The sequence below is a fragment of the Oratosquilla oratoria genome, chromosome 18 (genome assembly GCF_046742065.1).
Source record: "Oratosquilla oratoria isolate Oo_2021 chromosome 18, ASM4674206v1, whole genome shotgun sequence".
In the NCBI taxonomy this organism is placed as follows: Eukaryota; Metazoa; Arthropoda; class Malacostraca; order Stomatopoda; family Squillidae; genus Oratosquilla; species Oratosquilla oratoria.
Genome location: NC_134794.1, coordinates 32,239,521 through 32,262,592, shown reverse-complemented (window position 1 = coordinate 32,262,592; position 23,072 = coordinate 32,239,521). Strand labels below are relative to the sequence as shown.

The 23,072-nt window shown below is 42.2% G+C and overlaps 1 protein-coding gene across 5 annotated transcripts in view; it reads right to left on the bottom strand.

Annotated features, from left to right (window-relative positions):
* Positions 1–576: 576 nt before the first annotated feature.
* Positions 577–23,072, bottom strand: part of LOC143035147 (calcium-binding mitochondrial carrier protein SCaMC-2-B-like) — a 194,337-nt gene continuing 171,841 nt past the window's right edge. For 4 of the 5 annotated variants that reach the window (XM_076201769.1, XM_076201770.1, XM_076201773.1 and 1 more), the window contains 5 exons: positions 9,376–9,487; positions 8,999–9,157; positions 8,619–8,885; positions 7,955–8,270; positions 577–6,996 (listed from right to left, as the gene is read on the bottom strand). In XM_076201769.1, coding sequence (XP_076057884.1) covers positions 6,803–6,996; positions 7,955–8,270; positions 8,619–8,885; positions 8,999–9,157; positions 9,376–9,487 — 1,048 coding nt within the window. In that variant the 3' untranslated portion in view covers positions 577–6,802. Of the gene's footprint in view, positions 6,997–7,954; positions 8,271–8,618; positions 8,886–8,998; positions 9,158–9,375; positions 9,488–14,014; positions 14,568–23,072 lie in introns of those variants that run through there. The other variant, XM_076201772.1, reaches the window with a different exon arrangement.

The following is a 23,072-nucleotide window of genomic DNA, read 5'->3' as shown; positions in this document are numbered from 1 at the left end:
AGTACACTATTGCAAAATTACATATGAAGAGCACAAAGTATTGGGGAAAAATCCTGAAGAAAATGAATACTGTCTGTAATAGAAAATTCACAATACTAAAGTATTTGTAGTGGCCATGCTGTGTGCACCCAAACTTTACCCTCTCTATGTATACATACATACATACTCTATATATATATATGTATATAGTGTGTATGTAACAAAAAGAAAAGGTATGTACAGAATGTTACTGAAAGAACTGAATACTGTCACTATTGTATTCCTGAAATTGTGATAGTCATGCTCTCGATACACAAAGCTTGAGACAAGGAGTTATAAACTAAGGAAATCACCAAGGAAGTCGATTATGAAGCTGAAATTCTGGCTCTAATGTGTGTTATAACCAGAAAAGTGTGAACAATGTTAACGAAGCCATTGCAACAACATATTCAACAGATATGCCTAAAAGCTGGGTACTTGTTAGCTCGAAGATGTATTGGTATGTGTGGAACAAAATTTGGAACAAAAGACAATGGTTGAGGAAGGCCGTCTGGCAGGTAAAGGATAAAAAGTGTGGTGCACAGGAAAAAAAAAAAATTTTATATGAAAGGTTTACCATGGAAAGTGTGCACATGATTACATTTCCTGTTCAAATTTGTATGAGTACTGGAGGAAATAAAGTTAGTGTACTGAGGACAACTAGGATTTCCCTAAAGGGTGACATTGCAAGACTACACAAACATTATAAAATAGGACATCAGAGATTATATCTGATGATATGGGAAAAATTACTAGTATATTTGGACAAGTTTAATGGTTTGAAACATTTTAGTAATATGAAAGATTGATGACTGGCATGCCAAGGAAAGACCAGGTTTTACAAAACTGTGTGGCACAAAGAGGAAAAGCGGGAAAGGAATGCGAGAAAACACACATCAAGTACAATTTTTCATATATACTTTGTCTGTGTACTCACTCAGAATACATGCATTTGTATGTATATATGCTATATATAAAATAGCATCTCGGTGCATTCATTCACTATTTGCACAATGGGAAATTTTCACAGGTCACCTCACAATTAACAAGACAAAGATATTACTTTGATATTCAAATTAATTTTATTCCTTCATTAGACTAGTGTAACAAATTTGATTATCACAATTTTTCTTACAATTCTGTAATACCTAGTTCATACAATTTTGGTTGAATCAACCAATAGCCACAGTACAAACTAAAATCATACATGAAACCTAAGCAAAAGGACTGTCCTTGTATACAAATATGCACATTCTTTAAATTTCATGAAATTACATCATAAATCACAACAGTTTGCTGTCCTGGATGTACATTAACATAGTTTGGGCACTGCTTCAGTAATGTGATGTGCTACTGCATCCAGGTATCCAGCTATACAACACCTGCTTGTGCTATGCCATGCATATATGCAACTCGTTCAATTGAAAAACTCACTGTCAGAAATCCAAACTTGGGATCTTGAAGAGGAAGATCCCGGTTTGGCTTAACATATTTTCAAAGATTGCATTAAATGACATCAGTTGCTAATGGTCCACTTTTAACCTATATTTAATCAATATTCACTTGTATCCTGAAAAATTTCCAAAAGTTTTTTTGTTTTTTTTGTCTGAAAAAGATCTATTGATATTACAACTCTTATTTTGGCTGAATAGCAAGCAAATAACCCTACCAAACACTAAAGATTAATTCAACAAAACTGAGCCCGATCTGAATTTTCAATACATTTCCCATGAATTTGTATGAATAGTGATCTGAATGACCTATCACTATGAAGGGCACAAGTAGTTAAAGACATCTTAAATTGTCAAATGCAAAAGCCTTAAAATGTACAACTTGGCTGTTATGCAAAAGTTTAAAAACAAGGACCTATTTTTTCATTGCAATTTCTTTTATCTTTCCAAAAGTATAACAATCTCTACACAATTCAGTATCTAATTTCCATCCTCCTTTTGAATTTTTGATTGGGTATAAAAAATTATAAAAATAAATGCAATGACTCGTATTTGCTTCCCGACAGCTATGAAAAAGGAACTTATGCAAAGTGGTTTGCTGTGGCCAAACGTATCCCCTTTGCCTTATGTGGTGTTGGGTTCCCACAAAGCTCCACATTTTTCAGGCAAGTGCAAAACTAACACATGACGATACAATTGTGGCCATTACCCACAAGCCAAGGCAGCTAGACATGAGAACATCCCCATTCCTTCACTTCTATCACATTCATCTCTTTCATTCTTTCCAGCTTAAACAATATGAAAATGAAAGTATATAAATCCATACAATGACTATGCTATTGGATAGAACTAGCACAAAACCAAGCAAAGCAAAATTAACAAGATTCATAATTTTGATTTAAGACATATTCACACAGGCCTCTAGCCATTTCTGGAGACAATTTTGATGACCCTGTTCATCCTAGATAAACCGCATACTATTCTTTTTATCTCATTTTATTATTTTTCTTAGTGTATGTGTGTGTGTGTGTGTGTGTGTGTTTTACATGTTTACAAATATTTTGTTATGTTCAAGGTGATGCCAACTCAAATACTTAATACATAGGCAATGGAGGGAGACATACATGAACTGAACAAAACTTTACAAAGAGAGAGAGAGAAAAAAAAAAGAGAGAGAAGCTGACAGTATATTCATAGCAAAATATTGAAGCATTAATTAAACAGATAAGAAAAGCAGTACTTTGATTGGGAGGGGAAAAGGGGAGAGAGGAAAAAAAAGACACCAGTAAGTCAGCAAGATCGAGTAAGAGGCAGGCAAAGTTAGAGAACATTTCCTAAACCAAACCACTTTGGTCTACACTACAACCTTAGTGGAGTTTTGTCATTGATTCAAATAAATAATACTGATGCAGGAAGCCTCAAGCAGTTTTGATCAAGCATTATATACCAAAGTGTATATACATCATTTACACTGCTCTCCCAGCACACAAGGACTGGACTACCCAATGGGGTCACTTGTGAATCCTTACTAGAAGGTGCTTTCACACCCTCAAACCTCTCGAGGTCTTTTCATCCTCTTAATCAGAAAAATAAATACACAAAACAGAATTATGCTGGTAATCTAATGACCTATCACTTAATAATTTGAAGCAATAGGCATGCCATATGTGAAGCAGGCTCTGAAACAACCTATACATGAAAAAAAGAAATAATAATAAAATAAAGATGAACTAATAATATAGAATAAGATAATATATATATAAGTAAACAAACAAATAACGATTCTAGGAACAATAGTCTCCCCCCCCCCCCCAACACAGTGACACAAAGTCTTCAGCACTATGGATGCAGGAGGAAAAGCAAAAATTTGTCCAAAGTCATCTCGGTAATAGTTTCAACGAGTTGCAACCTATAATAAAGCATAGCACCAATTCTAAAAACTTCCAATCAAGTTTTGATTTCCATACCTATACTTAAGAGAATAAAGGCATAACCAGTTGTCACCAGCACAATCATATAAACAGCATGGTAGGATGAACCATATTATATCTAATGTGCCTTAAAACGCAAGACTCTATATTTGTATGGCTGTTTTTAAATTGGGAATACAATAAACTTAAGAGCCATAAGGGTTATGTGCACATGCTAGGATCTTTGACAAAATTCAGAAGACTTCAGGAATGCCAACAATTATGTGAGGCACTTCAGTTTCTTATCAATTCAACAAGGTGGAAAATGTTTACTTTGGTTCCCCTGTCCATAGGTTTTCAGGTGCATTGTCAAATATGAGAGAGGTTCTGAAACACTTGCAGTAAACTTGTGGCAGAATTATGACACTTCAACGTTTATAATTAAATCATATGGAATGAAAACCAACATAGTGTCACGATTTCCCAGCAGCACAAGGAAATCATGGCACCAGATGTAACAAGTGTACCGGTTCAGAAAAGGGTAACTGAACATAAAGAGCTAACGATGGGGCACTTGGTAAAACACAAGTATCACCCTTATAAATATAGCTCCAGCAGAAGGCACAGTAAGTGCATAATCTAATAGAGATAATGATGAAAATGGGGAATGGAATGAAAACTATATTTCAACCTTACTTTGCACAAACAGCCAGGAGATTTTCAGGAATGTTAATGAATCCTTTAGAAACCTCACAATGGATCAAATCTTACTGTTCTTCAAAAACTCCCCAGGCCTTCTATATCTCACATGTAAATTATTCAATGATAATTAAATAGTTCCATCCATCTTGGCATGGAAAGACTTTGATACATTCAAATTAACCTTGAAGCATTTAATACAGGATGAAACAAGTGTGAATAGGAACAATTAATTGTATGACAAAATTTCACTATGGGGAAAGGGGAGAGAGTAGCAAGTCTTAGATTCACATCTGCATGGACTGGACCCTAGCAGAATCTCCACAATTAAACAGTTCCTGAACGGACTTTCTCTTCCAAAGACAAGGTGGGGAAAGTTATTAAACTAAAAATATTTTTCTTTCCCAACCTTCAGTGTCACCAAAGTCTACTTCTCCACCTTGTGTGCTAGTTAACTCAATGAAATTGAACAGTTAATGCAAGTTTCAGCCCAAGAAACTTTTAGTGAATTTATAAAATCTGTCTCTTCATAATTAACAATCACTAGTCAATAACCCATTTGCCATTACTTTTCTAACAAATGATGAAAATTATACCATCACATTTGCTGCACAGTATCTAAACATTTTTTTTTATTCTCCAGTGCTACATATGGAAATCGCATCTAACTCGAGCATTTACTAAGAACTCATCATGAGAAACCTTCAGAGACTAAGAGAATGTCAGATCCCTTCACAAATGGTTGTGATTATTCTAATCTTACCATTGTGATGGCCAATATTAGGACCTAATCTAATCAGGATGTGGTTGGACGGGCCACTGGAATGCAGAAATAATTTCATATGCCTTAAGGTACAAGAGAGCACAGCCTCTACCTTGACTCACCTGTATGGTAGGCCATGATTTTTCAAGGGGAATTCAGGTCAATAACTGTTAAGTGCGATGTGTGCATACACTGGACAGTGAACAATACTTAGTATAATCCCTAGTGAATACATATGGGAACACAAAATATTTCTGGTAATAGCCATCTGTGCAAACACTCACCCAAGCTCCTACAAGGATGCAAGATACTTAGTAGTTCAAGAGGAAAGTTGTTAAGTCATAGAATATGAGCAAACTTTGCCATCCCAAACAGTGAATTTCCTCAGACTTTGGCAAACTTTTTCTCCAATACTTCTTGTTAGGTGTGGGCATATGAAAGCTCCCATTGTGAAGCATATGTACTTATTTTTACTCTCCCCTTTTATACAATTAATAATAAATGATTATTTTGAAGCCCTGTGACACAGTCCATAAAGTACAGCATAGACTATCATGCTCTGAATTTCTGGCTTCTGAATTTGTCCCAAATAACTAGGTTTTCAATATGCATTCTCCCAAAAGGCCAAGTTACTACCACAATGAGACTGCTGTAAGATGTGGAATTAAATACATCATACACTGTATGAAACAAGTTTGAGGCTACTCCTTGAATAGGTCCTGAACCAGCTGTTTCCCATCTGGGGAGTGAATGCAGTTGTAAGCACACACTGTACCAGCCTAGATGAAATACAAAAAGAATATGGATATTGTGTGATTCTACCGATTGTGTTGAAGGTGTGTGCAGGGAGAAAATGCAACTATATCCTGCTGGAGAACATATATTCCAAATTGCGAGAAAAAAAAAACAAGGCTCTGAACAATGTACTAGTATACTGAACTATGAATTATACAAAGGAAGTGAATACATTATCTACAGGAGGAATGCGAGGCACTGCAATGCATGCTTGTCTGGTCGTACCACGTCAATATGAAAGCATCTTCTTTTAATAAAACCAGTCTACAGAAATGCTGCAACATGCCACTTCACAATTACAGAAGGAACAAGCAGTGTTCCTATGGTATTTACACTTGGCATAGACACCAGAGGGAGCTGGTTCTTTCCTGTTTTTGACAAATATTTGCCCTTACATTTTTCAGTCATCTTCCATTCAAGTTGTCCAGTATAAATGCACACAGCCTGCCTGTGATAACCTGGCCCCACAACTCTGAGACATTGTGTCTGTTGGATGAAACTTTAGAAAAATGAAAAGGAACAGACAAATGGAATCCATAATAAACTTATTTCCACAAGAAGAGGAAGGATGGAGCATCACTTCCATGGGCACTTCAGATATTTCTTTGGCTCGTTTACTTAAGAAAAAAGTCAATGACAAGATCTATGTCTTAAAAAAGTGTAAATTGCATATAACTAATTGTGAAACAAGAGAAAGCTCTTTCATCACTATTCCATTATGTATTTTTCCTTTCTTTCCATTCTTCCTCCACACTCATTCTCCAGATGACAGTCACTGTTTCCCTCTTCATCCGACCCACCACACATTCTACCAACATCCTCACAAAATTACATTTGGCAATAGAAATGAAAATACTGCCTAAAATATGGAACAGAAAAATAGAATTGGAAAACCTAACAAAGTTCACTACACCAATTTTCAGAACTAGGTCTATTCCTTCTACGAAAAAGTCAACATTTTAAAAAAGTTACTCTAGTGACACATGGCTCTCACTGACTTAACAAAGAACCTCATTACAAAAAGAACCTGCTTTTGTGAATTCAACAAGTTTCACATAATAGAAAGTCCTAGAGTAGATGATTTTAACAGCATTCAATTCCTAGTATATGATAAAAGATGTGCCGCACCTGACAAGGGTGAAAATAAACCTAATGGGACCACCCCATCACGTCATGGTTACCCCAAGGGCTTGCCGACACTTCTCGTACACCACATAGGATATGCTGACCGCAGGTGCAACTTTCATGAAGTTTGGAGTGATGCCTCGATACAGGCCAGTTACACCTTCAGTGCTGATAATATGTCTGAATAGTCCACCCATTGTGATTGGATGGTTGTGACTCACACCCGGTGCTATAACTGCAAAAAGAAAAACACATTCAATGAATGAAATAAAACCAAGATAACATATTAAGAATAACAGTGCATACATACATATATACATGCATAAGGCAAAGTTTTATGAATGGAAGAAAAATAAATAAATAATAACCCTCTGAGCACAGCTCCAACACCATACATTATACTACATGAGCAACAAAATTAAATTTGGGAAATCATAAATACAGCAACCTATACATCATCCACTACAATCTCAAATACTGAGAAAACTTTATGCAAATTAAACAATGTTCTTATTGCTGCACATGCATGTGCACATGCAGTGGTTGCTTTACATACACCCATCCCACAATTGTCAAGAAACCCAGTCTTTGTAGAGTAAAGGTCTTCCCTTTCCCTGGTGGCTGTAGGGACAGCCCAAAAAGTACTGATGGCATGTAACCATGCAGTCAATATCCTGGTTTGGGTCCAAAGTGATGAAGCAACTGACAGATAACTAATAATAAATTTTCATTTATCATTAGTTATCTGTCAATTTATTATTATTTACTATTTACATGTCTGTTTATTATCTAACTATACCTATGCATTTATTTGATCTATTATTTATATTATAACTTTTTTTTTTTTTTTTTTAATCTATCATAATTTTTTTTTAGCATCTGACCTAGTTATGGACCAAAAGGTCTCCTATCAGCATGCTCTGCCTTTGTAATCCTTTGCAATGCTAAGCTCCTCCATAACTAGACTCGAGCGCTGGAGCCTGTTTACACCCACTGGTTCACCATATGGTGACTCTCCCCCTACCCTGCTCATTCACTTAATTTAACAAGTAAATGAAAAGATTATTCCTTTGAGCTGCATCATCCATTCATAACCTATTTATTCATTCCCATCTTTGTCAAGTTAATGAAACAAATAATTACCCATTACTGGTTTGTGCAATAGTACATATATGACTACTGTTGCCATTTACCTTGTGCTTGCAGCCGAGTTCGTACAAGTGCCAATGGGTAGGAAGCAACTTGTCCACATGATGATGAAAATGCTCCACAAGCTGTGATGACAAATACTGAAGGGTTCATGTCTCCACTATGGTTTTGAATATAATTTTTTTTAAGTGTTTCATACACAGCTAAGTCAATTCCTGCATATGGAATAATGCCCAATAAATTTGGCAAGTAGCCTCTGTAGAAAGATTTCACTCCTTCTGTTTTATATATTTTTAGTGCAGCATCTGCTATGCTTTTATACTGGCCCGTTTTCCTTAATGCTAATCTTGTTTTCAGGACCTGTAAAATGAAATTATAAAACATTAGTACAAAAATGTTGATCAATAGTACTACCCTAAGATTAAAGATTAATGAACACAATAGTTTTGGAAAAATTAAATACTCGAGTGAACCTCATCCTTAGAATTTATAAAAATTCCACAGCTGTATAAATAACACATTCAATGTAGAACATGAGTGTTATCAAGCAAGTTAGGTATGTATACAATGACATATTCCAGCAGTCTATGATCATAATGATTTCTATGATTAGATTATTTTTTGAAGTAAAATCATACATCATCATACACAAAAAATCTATTCAACCATAGCTGTTAATTAAATTAGGTTCTGAAAAATACAACTTACCTCTAATGGATAAATGGCTGTTTGTGAGATTCCTCCTGCAAAAGAACCTGCAACAAATCTCTCGTATATTGAGATTTCTCTTTCCTTCCCTGTGCTGGCAAGCAAGATGGTCTTCACTTGCTCATATGCTGCAAACTTAATAGCAGACTCTGGTGCAATTTTGAGAACATTTATACCATTTCCTCTCCATAAACTACGTACACCACCTTCTTTTAGCATGTAGCTAAAACATTCACCCAGACCACGAAACTGTGAGAGTCCATGCACCTGGAAAAGAAGTAATTTGCTTACATGAGTCATTTGTCTAGTTTTCTAATGTCACTTTTGAACAATGCAAAATGGTGATATGCCAAGTATTGACTACTGTGTACCTCACTCACCTGAAGGAACACCTTTAGTCTATCCAGTGGTGCTGTGCATGTTCTAGAAACCATCCCTGCCACACCACCAGCTACTAAATGTCGCCACCACTTTCCTGATAACCATTCCTCCAGGGAGAAGTCATCTGGGACACTCAAGTCTTCACCAACATCAAGGTTCTGTTGAGATTAAAGTATAAAATTCAGAAGAGTACAGGAGTAAATGAACGATATATAAATCCTATGAAGATTTAAGCAAAGTATATAGCATACCAGGTGATTTGTGTTATGACAGTGAAACCATTTACAAAATCTGATCACATTAAAGTACTCATCGTTGGTCCCGTCTCTTCAGGGAACCTAAAATAAGTATAGAGAAGACTAAATATGAATCTTACCGTAGCATGTCTCCAATACATGATAATGTCGTGTAGGTTGGCAGAAGGATGGAAGAGTAGGTAGTCTCTCCATTCATCAAAACTGATATCAAGCGTACCATCTTTGTCCATACTGAAAAATAAATATAAAAATTTAACATCTCAAAGAGTAATACATAACGCACATGACCATGAAAATGACCTTCATAAACATCCATGTCACTAGATGACTTGTGTTGGACATGTATAGTACTGTGTAAATGGAATACAAATGTTTCCATCCATCTGCATATATAAAGCACCCACATACAAGTTTAATATAAACATAATCATGAAACAAGACTGCATGAGTACCCTCCACACTTACACAGATGCTCTGCAAGGTGGTGGAGTTTCCTATTGGTACACCTGACTATGTGAAATATTAATCAATACCTTGAGTTCCACAGAATTAAAAACCTGTTACCCCACAGTGACTTGCAATGGTCCTTAGCCCTCCCACTGATTCCTCTAGGAAGAAATTTTGGACTTGTCTTCACTGTATTTGTGTGGAACCATTACTGGCTCAGAGTAGGAGGGGCAGTTGCCAATCGTAAAAAACACATTTGAAGATGACAGAAGACTTTGAGACCAGCCAGGAGTGTGTCTTTGGACTACACCTCCTTATGAAGTTAGAGAGTTCACAAACTGAAATTGGGCAGCTTTACTATCTTGCAGGACCACAATAAGCAGGTACTCATTTGTCCCACATGTGAACTAAACGAGATTATACAAAATTCAATATTGGAGCAAGGTATACATACACTTGCATACACAAACAAGTTCTGAACTTTCGTCCAGAAAGATAAGTTGTCAATCACCAGTCCAACATGAACATGTGGTCTAAGACCACATGAATTACACACCCACACGCACCTACGCACGCAGGTACACACCTACTGGCAATAGTTCTTGGGACCTCTCGTTTCTGGGAAGAAACCCTGGACCGGTGTCTGTGTTGTTTGCACATTTCTTGTGTACAAGTACTTGCACAGAAAAAAATATAAGTACACATATTCACATGCATACTTAAAATAATTTATTTCTTTGATCACACACTTCTAATTAAGGTATATGTTTTCTACCTTCTTCAGTGCATGGTGGGGTCTGTAATTGAATAGAATATTCCTTAGAGGCCTGGTCACTAAAATGACCTACAAGAACGAGTGCCGTCACTAATTTTGTAGTTATGATCGTCTACTGCGACAACACTAGTAAATTCTATTTTTTTTATTACTACTGATGTATAGGCACATCTATTTTTTCTAATGATGTAAATCCTGCTGATAGGCTTTACTGAAGTACATTTTGGACATTTCTTAGACAATAAAAATACTTCCGATTAACTAGCATTCATAATTGTTGTAGTTGCCTTTCAGGACATTCAATTGAAGAAATATTGCCAAACATGCTAAAAATTCACAGAAAATTTCTTATACGTTTACTCAGTACATGTAATAAACAAAAATAACGATACACTGCAACCGCGTAAATAGCCACTTTTAACTGACAACAGACAGCTACAACGAGATTTAAGAACTTCCAGTTACTATTTTCTTAATAATCAACCTGCTTTGAAATGCAGAGTAATTTTTTCCTTCGCCACTGATCTACGAGAAGACTTGAACTCTGACATACGGACCAGGAACTCCAACTACAACGGCATTGCTATGGTTACCGATCAGGTAATTCATAAGAGTGCTTTCAGCATGGCGACTACTTTCCCGTTTTAGCTAATTGAACCAGCCAATATGATTCAGCAGAGGAACACGACGCTCAGTCGATCGAATCCCCGTTTTGTATAGAATATGCACCTTCACTCAATAAATTATTCTGGCATTAACTGAAAAAGTGAAAAGTACGTTACCGTGTTAATAGTGCTGAAGATAACACGTCTGTCCATTTCCCAAGATAAGTGCCTCTTGTACATCTATGATCTAGCCACCTTCTACCACTACCGCCAACTCAGGCATGCTCAATGCTTACTACACTAAGTGCATGTGCTCTATAGATACCTTGAATGTGCTCACTTACCACGAAACTTTATCGAGATAATCACCCACCTTTGTAAGTCCATCACCCAACTCGCCTGGGTCAAAATCAGGCACATGCATCATTAACTGCCATGCTTTCTCCACACTTAACAAAAAAATTTGGTGTCACTTTTCGTGCAATTCCCCTTTCCAATTATTCTTACTAACCACACCACTCTGCAAGCGTGCATGGTGAAATTTTAAATTTCTATCTTAAAAACCGCTTTCACACACTGATCCGCCCAATCGTCCTAGGACTGGCGTCTGTGACGGAGTTTGTGCACTTTTACCCCAAGGTCTAAATATACTTAGATCTTGCTTTACCCCAATCCAACTTTCTTTGAAACGTGCACCAACCTCGCTTGTGGTTTCGACGTAAAAGCACAACCAGAACCAACGTGTACTACATCTAACACCGATTCTTTGGAGTAACAATACATTTATTTCCTACCTTTACAATTCTAACACGAGTGTACACAAACTGCAAAACAACTTACTACAACAATGGTCTTGTGGTTGGAGAAGCGGGAACTTGGGCACTAACAACTTACAATAGCAAATGAACACGTCTATGAAAAAAAATTGCAACACCACCTAATTACAAAACTAAATGTCGTAGGCCAACACTGTCCCATCCAGTTCAGCCCATGCATCGTCACGCTTGGCGGCCATGTCGTGCCTACCCAAGCAACTGTATCGGAGAGTGGGCCGAACCTTCACCACATAGCAGCAGCAGCAGTTCAGTAGCCCAAAACCTCTCCTTGCCTACTACCCTGGCATGCCCTCCCCTCTCCTCTCCTCTCGTACTCACAGTATTCTGAAAAAAGCCAGTAAGAAAGGAAACCGTTAGTGAAGGTGGCTGTGTCCTTCTCATCACACTTCAAGGGTCGGTGTTATAATTTGCTTCAGGGAATGTAAAAGGGAATTACACCCACAAACATGTATACTACACTCGCTCACATACTCAAAGTGTGCACACCAATCGTTATTCTTGACAGGCTTCATTAAAAACGATACATTGCCAAACAATACTCAAATACCCATTCCCGCCAAAATTTGCTCGAGGGCCTTCTTTTATGGAGGAGCAAACGCCTCCATCTCAGACGAAATCCTTGTCGTATGTCCTCAGGACCAACACACCAAGTATTCAGTTTTCCTGCAATTGTTTGCACTTCTGTTTTGGCCTATAACATAACACCGGAAATACTATGCAGCAACTTCCCAGAGTTGTTCCAAGGCTTATTACCAAAGATGTGGCACATTACCTATTCCATCGAGATTCTCTATTCAGCTCACCCACGGTTTTACATATTTTTCATAACAATTGGAACGCCCTGGCAAAAGAGATAAAGTAAGTTCTCAAATCACAATCATAAACTCGAGATGACAAAATGTTTGTACGAGGAAAATGCATCCGTCAGTACTCTTCGGCGTTAAAACTGTTACCACGGAAGTTATGCGAAACTGCGGCAGCGGTGAATATAAGACTTAAAACTAGACGTGCCGCTCACCTTTCAGGACATCTAAAGCTATATCCCGACAGCAGCTGACGATGCTCAATTTCAACAAACGAGATTCTCACCCTTGACAATTAGAGCCGTGCAAACGTTAGCAAACCTTTCGGTAGTGTCGCACATTATTTTGGCCGTCATGAGTCCTATCTTCGTTTAATTTTCTCTAGGTAATAATGAAATTACAGCCTATCTCGTGTACCGGGTAACACTACCTCTTTGACTGCCGCCAAGTTACATCCTCCCGTGAACCCTAAAGAATGTGGGCATACGCCTAAGAATCTAAGAGCTACGCCCGACTTCCCAGATATACGAGATTTGCCGAAGGGCTCCATACTTCTCCGAGCAACACTGAGCCCGGATCAACGAGTTCATTCACAGACCCAATCTTTGTCCGGATTCATTCAAAAGCTCCTCCCGGAATCTTGCCGGGGGGAGGGGAGGGGGGGGGTTATTCTGCCACATACGAAGATCTAGAAACCGACGAAGTGTAGAGGAAGAAGACGGAGTTGGGACAAATGAAGTCGTCCCCAATGACTGTTTTATGACGTAACAACTTCTGTGGGGTTATGTGGTTCTCCCCACCCGCTCTTTGTGTATGTATTTACCTAGTTCTATCTTAAGGGAAGGGGAGCTATGCTCGTGGCGTCACGTCTCTGTATGTTGCCATGTTTAATTTGCCCTTAAATTCATATATATATGGCGCTACCCAGACGATTAAAGTCGCCTGGCAACAGAAAAAATAATAATAAAGAAAGAAACGGGCTGCTCATTTCAGAAATTCCGAGGCGAATCTTGGTAAAAAAGATTCTTGTAACTCGAACGCAGCGTGATGGTGGAACGTGAAGACTCATCCACCCACAGAACTCGACCATTACAGTCCTCAATAAAATCACTCATTCGGTGCTCCCCCGCCCCCCAACCCCCACGGAGCTTGCCTGACGATTGTCAATTCTCATAAAGACAGCACTTTCCCTCGATACAGCCAATAACGCCACGAAAATAAATCACACCGGGAGATTTAGCCGCAGAAATATTCGAGAAGCCACTGTCTTCGAAAGAGTGACGATTACGTACCTGTCCCAGGTCCAAAGTTCTTCTTTATCCACGAGGTTCTTCCCTGCCGTTCCGGCATCAGCTGAAGCCTCCCCGTGTCCGACCTGGACCGGAGGAGCGGCAAGCCTGGACGAGGGCGAAGACGTCGAAGATTGCCGAGGGGCATCATCCCTGTCGCCTCCTCCATTTCCTTCCACCTCAAGCCCCATGACAATACCCTCCCTTCACTTGGCCCCCGTCATCCACCCCACCGAAGGCCCTTCCTTCGCCAGACCCTGCCGGACTCTTGGGGTTCTTCCTGACGAGAAGGATGAGGCAGAGGACGTCGAGGTCCCCGCAGCCGTCCTGGAAGACTGCTTTTTTGGGGTTCAGAAACGTAACTACGGGCTTCAAGTCTGCCGAGTTCGAAAATGTTCCTGGAAGGAATTGAAGTTTCCCTTCAGACTTACGCTGCACTTCCGTGGGTGACAAAGGAGGCGGCTTCGCTTCTTTTGCGGCAAAAATGATCGTAGCACACATTACGCAAACACGAAGTACACCATGACAGGAATACTTTTCTGTGTATCCCTGGACGTACAATTTTACTTATTATGACTCGACACCACACGAAGCTACAACAGAGGGATCGTCTTCTTCCACAGAACATAAAGCGAGAGATGTTTATTTCGGAATAAAAGGTGCTTGACTCGTGGCTACGAATGTCCTTAAAACTGCTAAATATCAGTTTAAAATAGAAATGAAGAAGGTACCCCCCCACCTCGAACTCCCAATCGAAAGGTGTCAACCATTAGAAAGGCTAATCTTCTCATGCCACCAACTGGCTCCCATCTACGTGTACTGCGTCACTTACAACCATTCATCATAAAAATCACAGGATCTCGGCTTTCTCCGTAACCAATGATGGCTACCTGGCCCATTGCAAGACACACGCTATAAAAATAACTTTCTCGCAGTCTTAAAAGAAATTTGACGTAAAAGCAGGCTCTGGTGACTTCAACTTGTACCATGCAAAAATATTTTTCGCTGTGGCATTTACACCACGGGTTCGTAATGACAATAACGTTTGGCCAGGGCTAATGCCCAACCGACTAAGTTGAGGGGGAGAGCACACTCAGAGACAAAACATCCTCTCGATTGATGATCGGAAATCCCATTTCGTTCCGAACCCGTCCCACTACTCCAGACATTGGCCTGGTAATAACAGGGACAAACATGTACAAAGCTCGTCATCCTTCTGAAATTAACAAGTCACAGTTCCCCACTCCCCCAACCAGCACATCTTCGATGACAGCCCCTACTGCAGAGCAGAGGTAAAAAGATCTTATCGGCCCTAAAGCACACGGTATTGATTAATGTCCGAAACGGTTAAGTTGGTACGTTAATAAACAGAGACATTTTGTCAATTCGTTCGTGGCGGATCATACTAAGATAGTTTTCTACCACCCCTATTCCTGGAAACCCAAGAGCGAATGTGTTGGGGGGGGGGAACTTTTTACCTCCACAAATTTAAGACTACAATTTCCACGGCTGCAAGAATTACATGGCTTTTCACTATTTACATCTATATACCATGAGGTTTATCGCCCTTATAAGGGAAGTAGCCGAGTCAAATGCATGTATCTACTCCCACCCGTTCCACTCCCCTCCACCACCCTTCCTATCATCTTGGCTCCTCATGGATGATGGGTCATCCCTGTATCCCGTCCACTGCCCTGGGACAGAAGCAATGCAGCAAGACACAGTACATCCACAGCAAGGCCGCTTCACTTAATCGACAACCACCTTACTTTCTGTCCCCACACTATACTACTCCGTTCCCATGCAACTGAGAAAAAAAAGTACTTAGAATACACAAATTAACATCTTAACGCCCGAGAAACACATCTTAGTCGAATTAAATCTGCTGGCGTCTGCAGAATATTTAAAGGTGACGGTGGACATTAATGATAAAAAAATTAACGATTGATCATTAAGAACGTTTCCTTAATCATATCAGATGATATACATAACAGAAATAACTACGCAAAGAGCTCTGTCAGGACCTCTCCCTCGGTCCCCACCAGCTGATCTAAAACAAGAGGATTGGAATCGCGCTAGAGATGCACCCAGCTGATTGCAACTGCCGTCGAGTTGAGGCTCCAGCTGATCTGAACGAAACGAACTTGCACGAGGGGTAAATCGATACGTCCCCACCTCATCAACTTTTAGTCAACTCCTCCCCTCCTCTATTCTTCCTCCTCCTCCTCCTCCTCTCTCCAAGCACCTCCTTCGTCAACATTTGTACACAAGACTCGACATTCGGCACGCATGGGCCTCAACGACGTGACAGCAGTACCTAAACTCGTTCCCTGAGACAATGTTCCCCGCTCGACGCACAAGCACCTCGTCACGACTTTGAACTGAAGACATCGGTTCGCACTCGAACCTCGCACCGCGGACGACGACCTTCCGGGGCAACACTACAAACGCCTCCACCTTAACCTGTAGTAGTAACAGGTGCTCTCCCCCACCCCACACCCCTACTCCCCACCTGGAGGGAGTGCGCACACCCCTTTAAGTAGTCACGCAGCGGTCACACTGAATGGCCAGCTGCTCTGGATCATGTGAAGTGCGGCACATTCAGTATGTTCTGCAAAAAACTTGTACCACGTGGACCTCAGTGGTGCCATGTGTTGGCCACGACGATGAACGGAAAGGAAATGGGGACCGGGTAGAGTATGGGTATATGGTGAGCAGGGGATATGGTGAGCAGGGGATATGGTGAGCATGGTGTTATGGTAAGCATGATGTTATGGTAAGCATGGAGTATGTTAAGTATGGGGGTAAGGGGAATGGGGTGTGGGAGATTTAAGGTGAAGAGGAACGATATGTGGTGGAGGAGAGGGGGCTGAAATGAGGGCAGGACAGAAATAGGGCGTGAGAAACGAATTGGGATTGATAACGAGATGGATGGGGTGGGTGTACAGTACGTATGGGTAAAATGGGAGAGAGACGGAAGGGAGAATGGGGAAAAACTACAGAAATGGGAAGGTAATACGGGGGTGAACAGAAACAACGAGAGGAAGGGGGACGACAAGGAAGAAAGTGCGGGGTAGGAAGAGGAGAGAGAGGTGAAGGGGAAACAAGAAAATGAAGAGGTGGAATTCCTATTCCACCTCTTCATTTTCTTGAAGCAGGAAGTGGAGGAGATGGGGCAGGAAATGGAGAGGGGGAGGGGGAAGAGGGACATGGAAGCACGGAGAGGGAAAATACAGCGGAGGTGATAGGGGGGAAAAGAATGAACGAAGAGGGGAGGAGGAGGAGGAGGAAAAGGTGATGATGAGGAGCACATAGTGACAGACGCACACTGTGGTGAAGGTAAGCTGAGGGCCGGGGAAGGTTGGGGTTGGGGGTGGGGGTGGGGGCGGGGAGGGAAACCCCGGAGGAAAATTGCGAGTGGAAAGAGGGGGCTCGGGAGGTAATGGAAGACGGTGACCAACAACATATTTGCCGACACGCACGCACGAACGAACACTTCATTCAGTCTGTATTTCAGGTAGCTCACTCTGAAGCTATAGTGCCATGGCCACCATGACGACCATCTCCACGACGACGATTTCCGGCGCCGGCACAGTGTCATGACACAGCAACTCGCAAAGGGCTTCAGCAAATCCAGAATGGACAAGGGGGAGGACGAGTGCCACCGAGGAGTCGGGTGCCAGGCTGGGCGAGACCCCACCCCACCCCACCTTCCCGGGCTCTGTCTGCATCGACCAAAGATTGTGTAGCTTCCGATGTGGCAACGGCACCGACTAACCGGGTAGAATTCTGTCCACATACACATGCACACACACATGGCAGGCCCGCTGTCAACCAAACCCAGCCACCCACCTGCCGACCACCTTTCCCCCCCACCTACACTACACTCCAGGCCTAGACGTGACGAACAGACGAACACACGCACGCGTACGCACGCACAAACACGCGCGCGTGTGGCTAGACGGGGCGTAGACAGACGACCGGTTCTGCACGATTCGACGGCACGGTGCAACACTGGCATCCCTCCCCCCTACGATTCCAGGCAATGCCAGAAGCTGCGAGCGAACGCACGCACGAACGCACGCTGGCTCCACCGCGCGCGCGCCGAACAGTCTGGATATCTCAGTTCCGGGCGAGGAGACGGCGTTATAGAAAACGTTGGGAAAGATCGGGGAGCGAGAAAGTGGGAAACTAGAAGAGTCCTTCTCCATGAAAAATCTGGGGTAGTCACGACATACTACGATGAGACCAGGTGATCAACAATGTGCAAACACACAATGAGAAAGAGAGAAAGATAGAGAGAGTGGGGCGCGAAGAAGAGGGGGGCGGGGTGAGGTCAACCACAGCCATGAATAATGCCCGTCGAGCACATACCGGTACACCAACAGCGAGAGGAGACGAATGGAAGGGAGAGTGGGAAGGAGTGTAACGGGGTTAAGAAGGAGCAGTCTCATTGGGTACAAGAATGACGGTGGTGATAATGATGGTGGAGGAACGGGGGTGGTAGTGGTGGTGGAGATTTTGGTGGAAGTGGTAGTGGCGAAGACAGTGATTAAAACGAGGAGAGACTACCATCAAAGGAGTTTGGGGGAACGTAACCAAGGCGAGAGAATGCTAACGTGGGGGGGAAGGGGAGAGGCGATAGACACTATTAGTATGACTGGGAGACAAGATAAGATGAATGATACGAGTAATATGGAGAGAGGTACCTTAAAGTTGGTGTGTGTGTGTGTGTGTGTGTGTGTGTGTTTACCTAGTTGTATTATACGGGAAGGGGAGCTATGCTTGTGGTAACCCGTGTGCGTGCATTCACCTTGGTCTTTGGATCACGTGCTGGACTCGTGGCATTAGTCTCGTATTGTACATTTCACAGGTTTTGTGAGTTTAGCAACAAAGCCATGCATACGTTTGTGTGTGTGTGTGTGTGTGTGTGTGTGTGTGTGTGTGTGTGTGTGTGTGTGTGTGTGTGTGTGTGTGTGTGTGCGCGCGTGATTGAATGAGAGAGCGAGAGTAATAGTGCGAGTGGACGAGTGACTCACAGAAATGTAACGAAAAATAGAGAAAAAAGAAAAAAATAATAGGAGGAAAGAAAATATTTTCCATTGGGAAACTCCAAGCACATATCAAACTCAGGAAATTGTATGCGCGTTCTACATCATAGAAATTGTACAGCCCCCACCCCCCACACACACAAACGTAAGCATGACTTTGTTGCTAAACTCACAAAGCCTGTGAAATGTACGATACGAGACTGATGTTACTATGCCACCCCCCACCCCCGAGCGTTCTTAGTTCGTTGGCATTTCGTCGTCTCTCTCTGACCCCTCCACCAGGTCTACTTGTACCTGAAAACGAGTTTCAAGAGCGAATCCTCCCCTTGTGGCTTTGCACGTCCGAAAAAAAATGTAATAAATAAAGGAGTGCACAGACAAAAAAGTGAATGAATGAATGAACAAAAGTTTCAAAAGTGTTAAACTCAAACCACAGTGCACAGAGCCTTCTGGAAGAAGCATAGCCTCTGGAGGCATGGATGTGGATGGAGTCTGCAGATCTCGGACCAGGTCGGTCCCATGCATGACACGTCATCGACACGTCACTGTGACGTCACTCACCATTCCTCTCGAAGGTTTCCTTCCATAGTTTCTCTCTCTCTCTCTCTCTCCGAGATTTCCAACCAAGAGCACAGGGTGCTTCTCCTCTTACTTTAAGAACTCCCCGAGTTCAAAAGCTCTTGAGTGTTCAATGCAGCACTATCATTAGTCCTGGGTGAACGCATTTGCTTTCGGGTTCCATTGCTTGCAAACGTGCCAGACGCTAGCTAACGGCCCGTCACGCTCCGGAGAGAATTTTCTATAGACAGACAAGAGAAACTTAAACATTGGTGAACCTTTAAGAACCACGGGGAAACAACTTATACCGAGACAGGCAATCGCATAGTCACACAGTCACACTCACACACGCACATACACACACGACTCGTGGCGCAGTGAATGAGTTCCGGGCTTCCACTATGGTGGTTCAGGTTCGAATCCCGCCCAGGTCCGAAATATTTTTAGTATCGCTGCGCTGAGAGTCGTTACTCCAACTCTCGTGGGCGGGGAGTTGGGCGTGTGTGTGCATGTAAGGTCACAGCATTACCCATAGATCGGTCATATGCGAGCTCTGAGCTCTCTTCCCGGAGGGAAGTAACAGTCGATCACGAGACCAACACGTGATCCAAGACCATGGTGAATCACACACACACATACATATACGGGCTTTTGTACCAACCGTGTCCGCCGCGATGCAATGATTGACGGTTGTTGGAGGAGGAGGAGGAGGAGGAGGAAGAGTGCGTCGACCCCAAAAAGAAGAAATCCCGATAAACGTCGTCCAGCGTTTACCGAAGAACTATCGATGGACGCCATAGAATTGAGGGAATTACGAGTGTATTTCTGAAAGACTATATATATGCAAAGTAGACCACTTGAAAAAAGAAAATAACGAATCAGAGCGCTTTCGTATATTACATCTTCAGTGGTACTTTTTGTACTGAAGATGTAATATACGAAAGCGCTCTGCTTCGTTAGTTTCTTTTTCCAAGTGGTCTACTTTGCATAAGTGAACACACGTATCCATGTTCTTATTAGTATATATATGTATGTATATGATTTTTTTTTGGGGGGGCATGGGAAGACTGGTCTCAATGGAAGAGCAAATTCTGTACAAAATTTTGTCCCCCAAGATATCTATTCTGGTCAAAACCAGACGAAATGATTAATTTTTAGGGGTGGGGGAAGGAGACGCCTCCTCCACGGCAGAGCGGTCACCTCAATTTACGTCGTCACCCCACCCACCCCGAATGGCATCTCTGACACCAAACGGGAAACGAAGTCTTCGGAGGGGCGGTTTGAAGTCTCTTACGGTTGTATTCTTAAAAATATATATATATATATATATTAATAATAATGATAATTATATTAATCTTCTATAAATCCTTGGAAGGGAAATATTTATATATGGAAAGATATTTTTAAGAATACCACCATAAGACTCTTACGATGCTATTCTTAAAAAATATATATAAACATTCCCCTTCCAAGGATTTATACAATATTTATATAAGGAAAGATTTTTTTTAAGAATACTACCGTCAGAACAACTCCGCCTCGGGTTGACGTCGGGGAACGCAGAGGATAAGTTCTGAAACTTTCTTCTAGATGCTCGTCGTAGCGCCATCATTTGCGTCTTTGAGGCACAGCCAGGGGTTCCAATCCCAGGGGTAGTTGTTTAATCCAACTGCCAAAACTCCACACTTTTAGAACAAGTCGAATCCTCACTCACTCGCTAAGTTAACCACCACGGTAGTGCGGGCACTTCTCATTCCGATATAGACACACCAAGACCTTGGAAGAAAAAGCGGAACCGCGTGAAGAGTGACTCAGATTCCCGAGTACAAAGCAAAAGTCGCGGTTCAGCGTCTCCAGGTGTGAGTTCAGAGGCTCTTCCAAACTGTAATCACCGACCCCAATTGGTTTGACGATAACTTCAACTACTTCAAACTCCATAAGTACCGGGTAGCACTTACCCTTTTACTTTGGATACCACAAAAGGATATTCCCTCGCAAATGACCTCTTCGGTAGACAAAGAGGCTTCCCGAAGGCTCCCGTGAAAATCTGGGCTGCTCGTAAGGAGCCCAAGGATGGACATGAAGCCACTAAAGGAGGACGTCCACAAATGGACAAGCTTTAGGTCTTCCGGCACCGAGACCGAGATGAGTAGTGGGGGCAATGTTGCGATCAAATCATATTACCTGGGCCTTAGGCAGCTTTGCATTTTCCAAAGCTTCCCTTTGTCATTCACTAACCCACACACAATACCCCAGGAAGGACCCGCAAGGTTGAAGAAAGGGGTTGAGTGGGACTGAGTGCCGGTATGATTCAACACCATTAAATGGTTGGCTGACCAGGAGGTCAACACTTTGCAATAACCCCGGGCATGGAAACAACACAAAAATAAATAGCACTGGGACTGGAACACCAACTGTCCTGATGCCAAACACTTCTATGGCCTACGTGTCGCTCTCATTCGCTCTCGTGCGCCTCTCTCTCTCAACAACATGACCTTTCTTTGGACGCGAAATGAAAAGACCGTGGGAGGTCGGGTAGCAGGCGGGTGTCCTGGGGATGGCTGGGAGCGACAGACATGTAGGAGGACGAAGGGGGAGGGAGCGTTTGGGGGTGGGAGAATGGATGGGGTAACGGGATCAATAAACTGTCTGCCACCACATGGGTACAGGTGAGAACAACTGCCACCACGTTGGAAGACCAAATGTCAAATGTCACAAAGGTTCAGTTTCGAAGCATTGCGAGGTCTGTCCTGCTGATGTGCCAATACCTTGAGGATGGTCATGCGTGAAAGTGCACCATCGGAATGATGGCGTCCATCGAGATGTTCTGGACCTATTCGCCCAGATGAAATCCCACCAGCCGAAGTACATTGTCTGACTTTAGCTAGAACAAATGCTTTGAAGACGGAGACGCCGAAACCACACCTGCTCGCCGACCCTTTGCTAACACTGGGCGAGTTTATTCAGTCAAGGACGAGACCCCGTACCGATCTGGAGACGTGTTGCTAAGTACGGTAAAGCACCAGAGGATTTCGTTCAGCTAAATGATGAACGACTCCTACATCACACGTGGAGCGCCACAGTACCGAGGTCAACTGCTGAGCCCAGTTTTATATAATACTATTTTAATCTTTCAAAGTCTATACCAAGGAATATAATTTGGGTTTCCAAACAGACATTCTAGATTCTCAGCGCATACTTGCTTCCCAAAACAGATTCTCATCTGTATCAAAGACCTGAGATTCTGCCAACAGAAACCAAGGCGGAGGAAGCTGCTGAGAAACTCTTCAAGTCACCGGCGCCCAGAGGCCGCCATAGGATCTCCTGTTTTGCCAGGGCGCCGGAGATGGATCACCGGCTCCCAACACCTTACCAAGATGTCTCTTGATGACACGGTCAGCGAGTAACCAACACGCGTGCCGAAGGAAACGATGGAGACTCCACCACCACCA